We start from the raw sequence: 15,152 nt of genomic DNA, 5'->3' as shown, positions 1-15,152 counted from the left end.
TAAACATGGCTGGACCCTTTCACATTCATTATCTGTTTTGTTCTGAGGAAGCTTATATAGAACAATGACTCTTACTTGTTTCATTTAATGACATGTAAAAAGACAAAATTTATAGTTTTGAGAGGTAAAGTTTATCTCTTCATTTGCTTTTTGCAGGAAATTCACTGTCAGAACACTCCCCTCAGAAAACAAGTTGGTCCAAATACCCCATCACTTCCAGTAACAGAAAAGGTGACAGAAAATCAGACACCAGCACAACCTTCTAGTATAGAACCTACGGGTAAGCGTTTTCTATTTCTCCTTCACTTAAAATGTAGATTTCAGTCTACCATAGTTTTGGAAATTGGATTGGAAAGCAGAAATGCTGTTTTAGTGTAAAAAGAGAGATTCATTTCTTCATTTCCACTTACCTTCTCATTTCTAGCCATGCAATATCCTTCTTCCTTAATTATCTTTCCAGAGTGAGAATGCATACACTTGATGAGAGTGTAAATTACTATAAGTATTTTTTGGAGAAAAATTCAGTAATATCTATTGAATTGTAAAGTGTGTGTGCTCTGCAAGTGTTTCTGTAAGTTGAATTCTTAGAACTAGTGTGCACAGGTGTATGTACAAATATATTAATTGTAGCACCATTTGTAAGAGTAATAAGATTTAAATGACCTAAATGCAGATCAGTAGAAGACTGTAAATAAATTGTGCTAAATCCATGTAATCAAGTATTATGTAGCTGCTTAAAATGAATAAGGTAGCTTTGTATGTAATGACATTTAATATATCATAGGCAGTTAAATTAAAAAAAAAACAGTAGTGGTAAAAAAACATATTACTGAAATTCGCCATCGTAACAGTTTTTTTTTGTGGTACGCGGGCCTCTCACTGTTGCGGCCTCTCCCGTTGCGGAGCACAGGCTCTGGACGCGCAGGCTCAGCGGCAATGGCTCACGGGCCTAGCCGCTCCGCGGCACGTGGGATCTTCCTGGACCCACGGACCCCAGGACCTTCCTGGGGCACGAACCCGCGTCCCCTGCATCGGCAGGCGTACCCTCAACCACTGTGCCACCAGGGAAGCCCCATTCTTAACAATTTTTAAGTGTACAGTTTAGTAGTGTTAAGTATGTTCACACTGTTGAGGAACAGATCTCTGGAACTTTCATTTGGCAAAACTGAAACTCTATACCCATTAAACAACAACTCCCCTTTTCCCTCTCCTGAGCCTCTGGTCACCAGCATTCTACATTCTGTTTCTATGAATTTGACTACCTCATATAGATTAGATACCTCATATAAGTGCGATAATATAGTATTTGTCTTTTTGTGGCTAGCATATTTAATTTAGCATAACGTCCCAGGTTTCATCCATGTTGACATGTCACATGTCAAATGTGTGACAGGACTGCCTTCCTTTTTAAGGCTGAATAATATTTTATTGTGTAGATATACCATATTTTGTTTATCCGTTATCCATTGATGGACATGTGGGTTGCTTCCACCTCTTGGCCATTGTGGATAGTGCTGTTATGAACATGGGTATGCAAATATCTCTTCGAGACCCTGCTTTCAATTCTTTTGGCTGTATACCCAGAAGTGGGATTGTTTGATCATGCAGTAGTTCTATTTTTAATATTTTGAGGAACTATTATGCTGGTTTCCATAGTGGTCACACTATTTACAGTCTCACCAACAGTGCACAAGCATTCTGATTTCTCCACACCCTCATCAACACTTGTTATTTTTTGTTTTCTTGACAGTAGCTATCCTAATAGGTATGAGTTATTAGCTCATTGTGATTTTGATTTGCATTTCTCCTATGATTGGAAATGTTGAGCATCTTTTTGCATGCTTGTTGGCCATTTGTATATCATCTTTGGAGAAGCATCTGTTCCTGTCCTTTGCCCATTTTTAAATCAGGTTGATTTTTTGTTATTGAGTTGTAGGAGTTCTTATATTCTGAATATTAACCCCTTGTCAAATATATGATTTGCAAATATTTTCTCACATTCAGTAGGTTGATACACAAAACTTTTTTTTGTAAATTGAGGTGTAGTTGGTTGACAATATTATATTAGTTTTAGGTGTACAACATAATGATTAAACATTTTTATAGATTATACTCCATTTTAGTTATCATAAAATATTTTCCATGTGCTGGACAGTATATCCTTGAAACTTACTTATTTTATACATAGTGGTTTGTACCTCTTAATCCCCTACTCCTACCTTGCCCCCGCTCCCACAAAAGTTTTTAAGTTTGATATAGTCCCATTTGTCTATTTTTGCTTTTGTTGCCTGCTTTGTGTTATACCCAGGAAATCATCACCAAATCCAATGTCATGAAGCTTTCTTTCTCTCTATGTTTTCTTCTGGGAGTTTTATAGTTTTGAGTCGTACATTATGTCTTTAATCCATTTTGAGTTGATTTTTGGATATGGCATCAGATAAAGGTCCAACTTAATTCTTTGCATGTAAATATCCAATTTTCCCAACATCATTTGCCCTTTCCCCATTGAATTATCTTGGCAGCCTTGTTAAAGATCATTTGACCATATATGTGAAGTTTTATTTCTGGGCTCTCTCTTCTTTTCCATTGGTCTATATGTCTATCTTTATGCTAGTATCATTACTATATTGATTATTATAGCTTTGTAATATGTTTTGAAATCAGGAAATGTCAGTCTTCTAACTTTGTTCTCTTTCAAAATTGTTTTGGATATTCAGGGTCTCTTGAAGTTCCATATGAATTTTAGGACAGACTTTCTATTTCTCCAAAAAGTGCTGTTGGGATTTTGATAAGAATTGCATTGAATCTGTAGATTGCTTTGGGTAGTATTGACATCTTAACAATATTAAGTCTTCTAGTCCATGAACATGGGATGTCTTTCCATCTATTTGTGTGTTTTTTAATGTCTTTCAGCAATATTTTGTACTTTTCAGTATACAAGTCTATCACCTCCTTGGTTAGGTTTATTCCTAAGTATTTTATTCTGTTTGATGCTATTGTAAATGGAATTGTTCTCTTAATTTGCTCTTCAGATTGTTCATTGTTAGTATATAGAAATGCAACTGGTTTTTTTGTGTTGATTTTGTATTCTGCATCTTTGCTGAATTTGTATATTATTCTAACAGTTTTTTTGTGTGTGGAATCTTTAGAGTTTTCTGTATATAAGATCATGTTATCTGTGAACAGAGATAATTTTACTTCTTTTAAAATTTGGATTCTTTTAATTTCTTTTTCTTGCCTATTGCTCTAACTAGAACTTTTAAAAAGCTATGTTGACTAGAAATGGTGAGAGTGGGCTTATCTCTAGCTTGTCTTGTTCCTGATCTTAGAGGAAAAGGTTTCAATCTTTTACCATTAAGTATAATGTTAGCTGTGGGCTTCTCATATATGGTCTTTATTATGTTGAAGTAGTGTTTTTCTATTGCTAGTTAAGTGTTTTTATTAACACTTTTTAAAAAGCGAAAAACAAAATGCAGAACAGCATGTATAGTATGATCACACTATTTACAATAGCCAGGACATGGAAGCAACCTAAGTGTCCATCAACAGATGAATGGATGAAGATGTGGCACATATATACAATGGAATATTACTCAGCCATAAAAAGAAATGAAATTGAGTTATTTGTAGTGAGGTGGATGGACCTAGAGTCTGTCATACAGAGTGAAGTAAGTCAGAGAAAAACAAATACCATATGCTAACACATATATATGGAATCTAAAAAAGAAAAAAAAATGGTTTGATGAACCTAGGGACAGGACAGGAATAAAGATGCAGATGTAGAGAATGGACTTGAGGACACGGGGAGGGGGAAGGGTGAGCTGGGACAAAGTGAGAGAGTGGCATTGACATATATACACTACCAAATGTAAAATAGATAGCTAGTGGGAAGCAGCGCATAGCATAAGGAGATCAGCTTGGTGCTTTGTGACCACCTAGACGGGTGGGATAGGGAGGGTTGGAGGGAGACGCCAGAAGGAGAGGATATGGGGATGTATGTATACGTATAGCTGATTCACTTTGTTATACAGCAAAAACTAACAAAACATTGTAAAGCAATTATACTCCAACAAAGATGTTTAAAAAATAAAATAAAATAAGATAAAATAATGGGAAAATTTTTTAAAAGGATATATACATATGTATACATAGGGGGAAAACTGGAAGAACAAACAATAACCTGGTAATATTAGTGTCCCCTTTCTCTTCTAGGGAAGAAGAGAGAGATGGGAAAGTTAAGAGAAGACAGGTGCTTTGGGGGATTCTCTACTTTATGCATTTCTGGATTTGAAATGCATAGCTTTATAATCAGAAAACAAGATATGTAAGATTCCTTAATTGAAAAACTCTAAGTTTTTATATATATATTCATATGGTTTTTCCTTAAATTTTTTTAGGTTTTACTGAATGTGAAATGACGAAGTCTAGCCCTTTGAAAATAACATTGTTTTTAGAAGAGGAAAAGTCCTTAAAAGTAACATCAGACCCAAAGGTTGAACAGCTGACTGGTTGGTTTTTGTTGTTTTCATTCCTTGTCTCTTATTAACTCTGGACACGCTAGAATTAGTATTCTCATATTCAAATATGCAGTGTTCTATATTTCAAAATATGATTTTATAATATTCTTTTTTTTCCCCACTCGGAAATACTCTAGCTTTCACCAAGTACAGTACTGTGAACAGTTATCTTTAGGTCCCGGGCTCCTGTGAAAATCTGATTAAGGCTATCACTCACTTTCAAAGGGAAAGGAAATGTGCTGCCCTTCCACACTCTGCATGTATGGTTAGAGGAATCAGTGGCCCTTGAAGTTTATTTGTGACCCCTGCCCTAAGTGATGTTAATATTTTCCTGTTATTGACTGCAATGTGAAAGGGCAGTTCCCAACAATAGAAAAAGAATTATTTGAAAAAATATTTTTGTAAATCTGAAGCTTTTGGCTATTATCTCGCAGTCTGGGTTTTTAATATTCTTTCTTAAACCCAAAGAATTGAATCAGCTTTTGATAGTTCCCACCTTTATTACTTAGAAAATGTTATTGGAACTTTATATTAGTAGTATTCTATTTCTTTTTGTTTTGTTTGTTTAGGAGGTACTTTTTCATAGGCCTTTTTCTTCCTGTTTATTGAGTAAGCATATGAATGTTAGGTCTTCTCTGTTATCCGTTTAATTCTTAAAGGTCTGAATCACAGTATTTACCTGTTGGAATATTTTTCAGAGGTGGTACGTGAAATTGAGATGAGTGTGGATGATGATATCAACAGTTCAAAAGTAATTAATGACATCTTCAGTGATGTCCTAGAGGAAGGTGAACTAGATGTGGAAAAGAGCCAGGAGGAGATGGATAATGCAGATGCAGAAAGCAGCGAACAGGAAGATGCACTGAATATCTCCTCAATGTCTTTACTTGCTCCATTAGCACAGACAGTTGGTGTGGTAAGTCCAGAGGTAAGAAAGGACTAAATGTAAACAGGCCCAGCACATAAAGAAACTAAGTAGAATTGGGGTCCCTTTTTGTTTTAGTTGGTGCATGGGGATTTGGCACTCAGTAGCCAGGGGTATTTTGCAAACCTGATGTTAATTCTCTTAAAAGAGAGCTTAAAACTCTTCAGTGGTTTCTTTTTGCCCTTAGATGAAATCCAAACTGTAACATGGCTTAAAAGGCCAGACATTTGGGCTCAAATCCTGGCTCTGCCATTAAGCGATGTTTATGGGCCAGGTTATTTAACCTCTTTGCCACAGTTAAATGTTAAATTAGGTTAAAAATAGTACCTACATCATGGGGGTGAAGTGCATATTAGGTCATATTAGTATATTAGTATTTAGCACCAGATAGATAACTAACATTTATTGAGAGCTAACTCTACTGTTATAAGCTATCACCCTAAATTGAATAGCTGCACCTTTTTTTGGAGATTGATTCAATTAGAAATATTTTTTAAAAAGAGTTACAAGTGTAGGCTTCAGCTGTCTTTGAACTTTTATTCGTATACATTTTAGGAACTTATTTAAGTTTGCCTTGTTTTTATGATGAATCGGTCAACTTATTGGATGTTTATTTTCTAGTAATAAAGTCATTCAATTCCTCAGGTTTCTCATTTAGAATCAATGTCATCCATAAAATCTAATATCTGATGTGCCTTCCTGCAGAATTTAGTTTCTTCGCCTAGCTGGGAATTGAAAGACACCAGCATAAGTGATGAAAGTCCAAAGCCAGGAAAATTCCAAAGAACCCGTGTCCCTCGAGCTGAGTCTGGTGATAGTATAGGTCATGAAGGTCATGATCTTCCTTACAGGTGAGAACATCTTAGAAGACATTCACTCACTAAGGGTCATGGTTTAGATTGACATAACAAGTTTTGTTATTTATAATTATAGTGTTATTAGTATTAATCTTTATAAAACTTTGAAATAGCTTTGGGAAGACTCTCTTTCACCCAATGGCATTTTCCATTCTAGTGAAGTGTTCTACTGATATGTTGCAATATCAATATTCTGCTGATATGTTCAACAAAGGATAGTGCTTAGTGTGTTGCTGGATTTCTAATAGAGTATAACTTATTTCCTGAAGCATTGATGCATATAGATCTCAAAGAGTCAAAGAAACAGACCGTCCTTCAATAAAGCAGGTGATTGTTCGGAAGGAAGATGTTACTTCAAAATTGAATGAAAAAAAGAATGGCTTTCCTTGTCAGGTTAACATCAAACAGAAAATGCAGGTATGTACTGTGGAAAGGGGATTTGGAAGGTTGACAGCGTGAGATGGTGAGCTCCTTGAGGACAAGAGCCCAGCCTTATTCATCTCTGTATCCTGAGTGACTAGGACAGTGTGTGACATGTAGGAGCTCAGGAGCTTACTCCTGAATTCAGTTTGAGAAAAGTCCTCTTTTTTGGTGCATAGTCTAGAAACTTGAACAATGAAACTGTAACATTTTGACTTCCCTCTCTGGAGATTTTGGAAATTACCCAATTGGATAAATTATAATTAAAGTTTAAATAAAGTGAAAATGGTGATTAAAAATGTGAGTTTTTCTCCTCCTTTCATTGGTTTCACTAGGAGCTCAATAATGAAATAAATTTGCAGCAGACAGTGATCTATCAGGCTAGCCAGGCTCTTAACTGTTGTGTTGATGAAGACCATGGAAAAGGGTCACTGGAAGAAGCTGAAGCAGAAAGACTTCTTCTAATTGCAAGTATGTGTGATACACCTGAAACAATTCCAACACAATTTCAAACCAGGAAAAACTCATTTTGTCTAGTATACTCAGAAATTTCTAATTTTAGAGAAAGGGCTTTTTTGATAATCTGTTTCAGCTGATCTATTTTTTGTTTCTTACAAGGTTTGTGAAAACACTACATGTAAAATAAGGTGTAGTTTGCATGAAAAGGTGAAAGAACCTGGAATGCATTTGAAGAAATGAAGTGTAAAGAGTATGCTAAGAATGAATACATGAACTCACACACATACGTACTCTTTATGCACACACACATACATGCTCTGTCTCTGTACCTGTCTATATATATATAGCTAAAAATAAGTACGTGAATTTTGTTGTGTGTATGTGTGGTGATGGATGACAGGGCATGTCAGGGTGGAGAGATTAACCATGCAAGAAAACTGACCAAAAGTTGAAGTATTAAATTACAAGGATTTTGTGAACAGATTGAGCAATCTAGGTTTACCTAACTACCTACCATCTATTTATATGAAGGAAGAGTTACTGATTTTGTCTTTGGTGTTGTATACAGTTGTCACATGAGTGCATTTTCTTGAATTGGTTTAATTTAGAAACAATTGCAGTTTTAATATTTGAAATATTAACTTGAATATTTCTACATAGCTGAGAAGAGAACACTTTTGATTGATGAGTTGAATAAGTTGAAGAATGAAGGGCCTCAGAGGAAGAATAATGCTGGTCCCATATCCCAAAGTGAATTTGTCCCTTCCAAAGGATCAATTACTTTGTCAGAAATCCGCTTGCCTCTAAAAGCAGATTTTGTCTGCAGTATAGTTCAGAAACCAGGTATGGTAATTTTTATTTACTCACTTCTAGATCATATGTTAAATTATGAATTTCACCTAGATTGGAATTGTGCAAATGGGAACAAGTAGAGCATGCATGAAGACACAAGGCTTGTATCTCGGGCCTTTAGTTCCTTTTATGTAGATGGGTGTATAAAAATAACCAAGAAAATTTCATATATGTTCTTACTGATCCATGCAATAACAGACATAGGTCTAACTGAAAGTTAGGCTTGTTAAACATAATATTGAACATAAAATAAATTACTAAGATGAGTTGTTCTGATAAAACAGACCATTTGACTTGCATTAATTTTATTGTGGAAGTATTGGGCATCTAAAAGAACTTATTTTACTTACTCTATTCTATTTAAAATTCACTCTGTCATGTAAATTTGTTCTTTGAATCCTGAATTACTGGTTGTGGGAGTGAAGAGCATCACAGTGTAGATACTTCTATTCAAATTTTATTCCCTTTATTCCTCTAGAATGAATAAATAAACTTTTCTAAGCTATGTATTCTACTTAAAATCATATTTAAACGAAGTGGGTAAAGGAGGTTATGGCACCAGTATCTGAAAAATAGGGCAGGATGGTAACTTTCACAGAAATATAGTATTTTAATCTCAGTTTTGAAATAACAAGCCAGAATTTACCCTTTTGAGATGTATACTATTAGCTAAAGAATTTCGGGTCAATAGGTAAAATTTGAAGTCAGCAGAAACTGAGGAATGTGTAGCGAAGTTATTTCAATTCACTTAAAATGAAGAGACTTGATGATGCTGTTCCAGGAACATGTCTGTCTGCTTATGTCATGTCTTTTTGTGTCTGAAAAGTTGACTTTAGAAAATTTGAAATGAATTTTATGTAAATCAGTTGCAGTATTACTTTATTCATTTGGTCTTCCAGAATGCTAATTAGCTAAATCTGATTTTGCTTGTGCTTATTAGGTAATGTGATTATTTCTTACAGATGCAGCAAATTACTATTTCTTAATTATACTAAAAGCAGGAGCTGAAAATATGGTAGCCACACCATTAGCAAGTACCTCAAATTCTCTTAATGGCGATGCTCTAACATTCACTACTACATTTACTTTGTAAGTAAATTAGGCTTTTGATGGTTCAAACATACTTTTCTTTTTTAATAGAGTTAATACAGTCTAAGCATCCAGGTAGAATTTATAATCTTTGAAATGCAGTATGCGTATTGTTTTTATATGGACAAATAACTCATTTTTCAATTTGTTGGTTTAACTCTTTTATGTTTCCGATCTTTTCTTCCATTGAGTAGCATGTTTCTTCCACGTGACTGTAGGTATTTGATGTTTTGAAGTGTTTTAACATATATATTTACTACACACACACACACACACACACATGCAAAATCTGGACCACAATTTTTTAATATATACTTTAAATCTCTTAATGTACTTAACATTAAGTCTCAGTGAAAGACATTTATATTTAGTGTCAGAGATTTATTTTGAAACTAGAGTCAAAATCTAGTTTGGAAGAAAAACTACTTTTATTATTTAAGATCTTGAGTTGTAAAATGCTGAAGAAAATGTTTGACCTGTATTATAGGAAAAAATAGACTGTTCTTACCAGTTTTTATATTCTTTAATAGTTTGTAACTATTGTCTTTAGTTTTAAAACACAGTGAATTCCTTTACTCTCAGCCTTGTAACAGTATTTGTGGCATAATTTTTAATGGCATAATTTGATATTTTTATTTTTCCAGGCAGGATGTGTCAAATGACTTTGAAATAAATATTGAAGTTTACAGCTTGGTAAGCAGTTAAAGCTTTCTAAAGTAACTAATAGTGTATTTTTCTTAAAGACATCAGATTTTAAGTTACTTATGCTTTGGATTTGTGTGTAGGTACAAACGAAAGATCCCTCAGGCCCTGATAAGAAGAAAAAAGCATACAAGTCAAAGGTGAGAATGAAAGAAACCCAGTAGAAATATAATCAGAAATAGGAGATATAATGTCTGTTTACAATTATGTATAATTTTTAATAATTATCAAGCTTTTGGGTCATTTTTATGCCTTAAATTTCTAGTTACTGCACATAATAAGTATAGGTATGAATACTGAGAGTAAACTTGCAGTGAGTGACCATGACCCTAAGTATAAGCTACCGCTATTACTCAGGCTAGACAATTCTGTTTTCTCCATATCTGCTTGACAACTATTATTATCTCTTTAAACTTTTCTCAGGCCTTTCCTCTGAACTCTTGTCTTACTAGCTCCTCTAAACCAGACTTAAGAATGATGTGGTCACTGTAGGCATGAGGAATAGAAACAGCTTTGTTTCTGTCCTTCCTAGCCTTTGCTCTTTTGTTCTTTGTCTAAATCATCATTTAAAAGAATTTTATTTAGCTTTAACAAAAAAGGAATAACAGTGTGGGTAAAGCCGGAATAAAAGACTCAAGTATAACGTATTGATATTTAAGAGTTATTTTCTGTGTGGGAGAATCTCAAGTTTGGTTGGTTTTAATCATAATGTTTAATAGGAAATATACTAAGTTATCTTTTCTTCCAGGCTATTACTCCTAAGCGACTTCTCACATCTGTAACCACAGTAAGTAGAATTTTTTGGAAGTTGAAGTTCCTTGAGAAATCTTCATCTTACACATATGATTGGAAATTGGTTAACCATTTCTAAACCCTAAGTGCTTTGGGAATCTTTAAAATATCCTAAAAGGAAAAAATAATGTTTTCTGAAATATAGTCCTTGCAGTGTTTGTACTTAATATTTAAATCTTTGTATCAAATAAAGAAAATAACTTATGTCCTTCTTCACACCTTTTTTTTAGAAAAGCACCCTTCCTTCTTCAGGTGAGTGAATCTTGAACTATTTGAAACGTTAGGATATAAGCAATCGCATACTTATACATATAGCCGTCTTGATTTATGAGTGTTTACCTTACTCTCCTTTGAATATTTTCTGTATGGTAGTAACATATAAGATTACTGGCGAGAATAACCTGCTGTCTGAAACCACCACGGGCCACCAAACAGCACATTGCTCAGGCTCTAGCAGGCAGTACACATAGGATACCTAGTCACTTGACAACTGCAGCAGGTAGCATTACTCTTCACCCTATCTTCTCTTGTTCTGTAGATTTGTTTTGTGCTATCCACACTGAGGAGTTCACCTGTTTTAACTTTACTGATCATGACTGGCATCGCATCATGTCAGAAAAGCATCTTTCTAGTTCACTGGAAACTGGAGTGCCAGTAGGCCAGGGAAGACTTTTCCAGAGTGGCGTTAGGCCTAAATTTTCCAAAGGGGATTAGGACTGAGCTGGTTTCACTCACCTTTGGACTTTTGGTCTCTGTTTCTTGGCACAAGAGAATAACTAAGAAGAACCGTGCAGATAAAGTCCTGCTGCTCATTATGTCATCCTAGACTACAGCAGTGAAGGTTTTCATATCTCTCATAGGAAAATTGCTTTTTATGCACACGTTTTTAGGTTCTATATCTTTAAAAACACATCTGTCTCAAATGTTAAGATGGGCCTGTACCTCACTTACATTAAATATAAATACTTAACAGTTTTCTTTCATTAGGAAATGTGTTGATGTTTTATTCCCCCCACCCTGCCCCACCTCCATATTTAGAGATGGAGGAAAATGAAGCAGTTTTTTCTGTGGCAGTTTAATTTCATTCTGTTAGAGTGGGGTGAGGAATTGTTATTTATACTTACCAAAGTCACTCTGAACTAAACTTCATTTCCTTTTTCTTTAGTTATGGCCAGTCTTAATGCTGTGCGTACCAGCAACTTTGCCCTTGTTGGATCTTACATGCTGTCATTATCTTCAGTAGGAAACACAAAATTTGCTCTGGACAAGGTAATCCAAGTTTATTTATTTATTTATAGAAAAATTAGGTCCATGAAAATGTCCCATTACTTTCAAGTATTTGAAATCTTTGGCTGAATATGTATGTTCTCAGAATTGTACATTTTAATTAGACATGGGTTTAGCTGCATGATATGTTTTTTGATGTTGGAAGTATTTCTCCCCTGTATCTTAATAGTTAAGTCTTCAAAGCAGCATATATTGGTTTATTCTAAGTGTCAATTCTGACTAAGAAAGTATTGCTTCTTGCATATAGATGTTAAGCTTACAGTTTTAAACATAGTTTCTTGCCCATTTGAAACCAATATTTTGAAATGACTAACATTTTTTGTATTTAGTTTTTACAAGATAGGGAAAGATAGATTAATTTCTTGGAAAAGTACTCATGAATCTAAGGGATTTCCTTCCCATACTTTCCAAGTTTAAGACTTCATAGTTCAGATCTGTGTAGTGTCACTACCATATTGAGTGCTTTTTCACCACACTGGAAAGACTAAATATTTAATAGCTAACGAGACCATTTTAAGTAGTAAGAGAAGTAGAGGCAAACTTTAGTCCTAGTGTCGGCTTCTGCTGTATAATACAGACTATTCAAAAATATTATAAGAGATTTCTGTAGTTAGAATATAACGATGTTTAAAAAAATTCATGTAACTTTTAATTTAGTAATTCAACTAGTTTAACAAATTGAGTGATTCTGGGTCTTTTTTTCTCTTTGTCTTTTATTTTGTTTGTTTTAGATAAATTATGATGTTAAAGAGCGAGAGCTACTGGGCTATATGTTCCAGGAAAAGGTTGCCATATTTTCTTTGCTTGAAACTAATGAGCTTAAAAATTAGTCCTTAATTTTTGGCCCTTATGTATTTGTTTTACTAACCACTCTCATGTCTTCTTGGTTATTTTGAATAATTAAGGACATTATGTAAATTATTCTTTCTTTAGATCCTTGTAGATGGGCATCTTTTTCTTTAGTCTCATAATTCTTTAAAGCTTTCTTAAAAGTTCTCTAGTTTTTTTCATGCCTGTTTGGTATTTGGGCTTTTATATTCTTTTTTCATGTTATAATTCTTTAAGATTCTATCGTCACTTCAGCATTGATTTTTCCGGGTACCAAATGCCAAATTAATAACTATGTCTAAAACTAAAATTTATTCAGTATTGTTGACCTCCTCTTTATTGAAAGAACTATTTGTAATGTTTTAAGTAAAAGTAGACAACTTCTGTGGTCTTAATTGGCTAATAGGTGTGTTGCTATGTAGTTGATGCTCTGTTTATTAATTTTAAAATTAAAATTCATTTAATGCTAAAATTATACTAAATATATTCATATATTATAGAAATTTTTTTTAGGATTTTTAATATCTTTGTGAAGATCAATCACAAGCATCTTGTGGGTGTATAGATATGCTAATTTGCAAAAGGCTGGATAGTACTTTTTGTTTTATTTTAAATTCTTTTTTTTCTTTTTTAATTTTTCTTTTTGGCTGCCTTGTGTCTTCGTTGCTGCACGCAGGCTTTACCTAGTTGCAGCGAGTGGTGGCTACTCTTTGTTGTGGTGCATGGGCTTCTCGTGGTGGCTTCTCTTGTTGCGGAGCATGGGCTCTAGGCATGCAGGATTCAGTAGTTGCAGGGTGTGGGCTCAGTAGTTGTGGCTCGCGGGCTCTAGAGCACAGGCTCAGTAGTTGTGGCGCGTGGGCTTAGTTGCTCCGCGGCATGTGGGATCTTCCCAGACCGGGGATCGAACCCGTGTCCCCTGCATTGAGAGGTGGATTCTTAACCACTGCACCACCAGAGAAGTCGTATTTTAAATTCTTAAAACAACATTTGCAAATTAGGTAAACATAAGGACTGGAGTTCTGTGAACTGTATTCCTTACTCGGTGTTGTCCCATAGCCAATTTCTATATATGTAAGAGATTTCATGAATCTCTAAAATGAAAGAGATTTCAATGACATATGTTAAATATAGACTGATTGCTCTTTAAAAATTTTTTTCACTGCCATTTTAATTTAAAACGTCACACAAATTAAAAATAAATTACTTGTCCATTCTCTTAAAAAATTTTTTGAAATTATAACTTAAATATCCAGCCACCCAATCTGAGTGTAAAATCAAATCAGTTTAATGGTTGTGTCCAATACTGTAAAGTCTCTTCCTGAGTCAAATACAATATAATTTAGATGAAAAATTTGTCATAGATGTGCTTTTTTGAGTGGCGGGGGGAGCAAGTATTTGTTCTAATACCTTGTGGTTATATAGGAGAATATTTAAGATAGTTAAGTTTAGATGTTCTTTAAATTGGTGGGAAAAATGGAAGACCTTGTATATTCACATAATAATCCCATTTGATTAAATTTGAGAGAGTAAACAAGTCTCCCACATCCTACCAGAGACCATCAGTGCAAGGGAACGTTTGCTTATTTTACTGGTGTCTTGACCAATAAAGATAAGTCACGGGGTTATCTCTGAGACCCCTTCAGAATGAGATTTCTGTTGAGGTTAACCCAGTGTTTGCTCTATAAATTTAGGATACCACTAATAACGGATTGCTTTCTTATTTGAGCTTATAGATATCGGATGTAAAGTCTGACGTCCTGGAATTTAAATTATGAATTTCAATGAGTCACACTCTCAAATCCTTTCTTTGAATAGAGAATCCAAAATAATCATAGGTTTTACTATACTTTTATGGATAAAGGGAGAAGCATATCCCACAACTCATCTTCTGACTTAAAGAAATGTCATAGATATTTATACCTTCCAGGAAATAGAGATGTCAATTTAAATAGTATTAGGGCAAACACCTGTGAGGTAAAACAAATGATTAGCACTGTAGAATTTTGAGGTTGTAGGAAGAGTGATTAGGTGTTCTGGTGTGTCCAAAGCTATCCTGGTTTATGCCTGTTGGTCTGGTTTAATTATTAACAGGTATAATTATTCTCGCTCAGAAATATCCTGACGTATAAAAAATTATACAGTCACCCTGATTACAGGGTACATTTTACACCTCTTAACGATAATCTTTGAGGTGTTGATAATCTTAAAAGACCATTTTGTTAAACAGAAAACAGAATAGGATCATACATTTTCGCACGTCTCCACACTTGTAGTAACATTGACTCTTCTGTGAATATTCTCAGTTCACTTCAGGACAAGCTTCTAAACAAGAATATTGTCTACTTTTCACAGCTGTAGAGTAAGAGGGAACATTTTCTTCTCATCTTTCTGAGATTCTTCTTACCAGGAGCGTTCTCTGGGCTA

The 15,152-nt window shown here is 34.4% G+C and overlaps 1 protein-coding gene across 3 annotated transcripts in view; it reads left to right on the top strand.

Moving 5' to 3' along the window:
• ANLN (anillin, actin binding protein) overlaps positions 1 to 15,152 on the top strand; it is a gene marked incomplete at its 5' end in the record, with an annotated part of 53,794 nt that overhangs the window by 20,716 nt on the left and 17,926 nt on the right. Inside the window, 14 exons of one of the 3 annotated variants that reach the window (XM_082661441.1) lie at positions 157 to 280; positions 4,398 to 4,508; positions 5,216 to 5,445; positions 6,148 to 6,293; positions 6,569 to 6,716; positions 7,055 to 7,190; positions 7,839 to 8,021; positions 8,993 to 9,119; positions 9,764 to 9,812; positions 9,905 to 9,961; positions 10,570 to 10,608; positions 10,844 to 10,865; positions 11,779 to 11,882; positions 12,632 to 12,685. In XM_082661441.1, the coding sequence (XP_082517567.1) occupies positions 157 to 280; positions 4,398 to 4,508; positions 5,216 to 5,445; positions 6,148 to 6,293; positions 6,569 to 6,716; positions 7,055 to 7,190; positions 7,839 to 8,021; positions 8,993 to 9,119; positions 9,764 to 9,812; positions 9,905 to 9,961; positions 10,570 to 10,608; positions 10,844 to 10,865; positions 11,779 to 11,882; positions 12,632 to 12,685 (1,530 nt within the window). The remainder of the gene's footprint in view (positions 1 to 156; positions 281 to 4,397; positions 4,509 to 5,215; positions 5,446 to 6,147; positions 6,294 to 6,568; positions 6,717 to 7,054; positions 7,191 to 7,838; positions 8,022 to 8,992; positions 9,120 to 9,763; positions 9,813 to 9,904; positions 9,962 to 10,569; positions 10,609 to 10,843; positions 10,866 to 11,778; positions 11,883 to 12,631; positions 12,686 to 15,152) is intronic. The other 2 variants (XM_082661442.1, XM_082661443.1) reach the window with 2 other exon arrangements.

The sequence above is a fragment of the Grampus griseus genome, assembly GCF_964374135.1.
Source record: "Grampus griseus genome assembly, chromosome: 9".
Classification (NCBI taxonomy): Eukaryota; Metazoa; Chordata; class Mammalia; order Artiodactyla; family Delphinidae; genus Grampus; species Grampus griseus.
The sequence above is the reverse complement of the archived record's forward strand: the minus strand, read 5'-3'. Positions and strand labels throughout refer to the sequence as shown.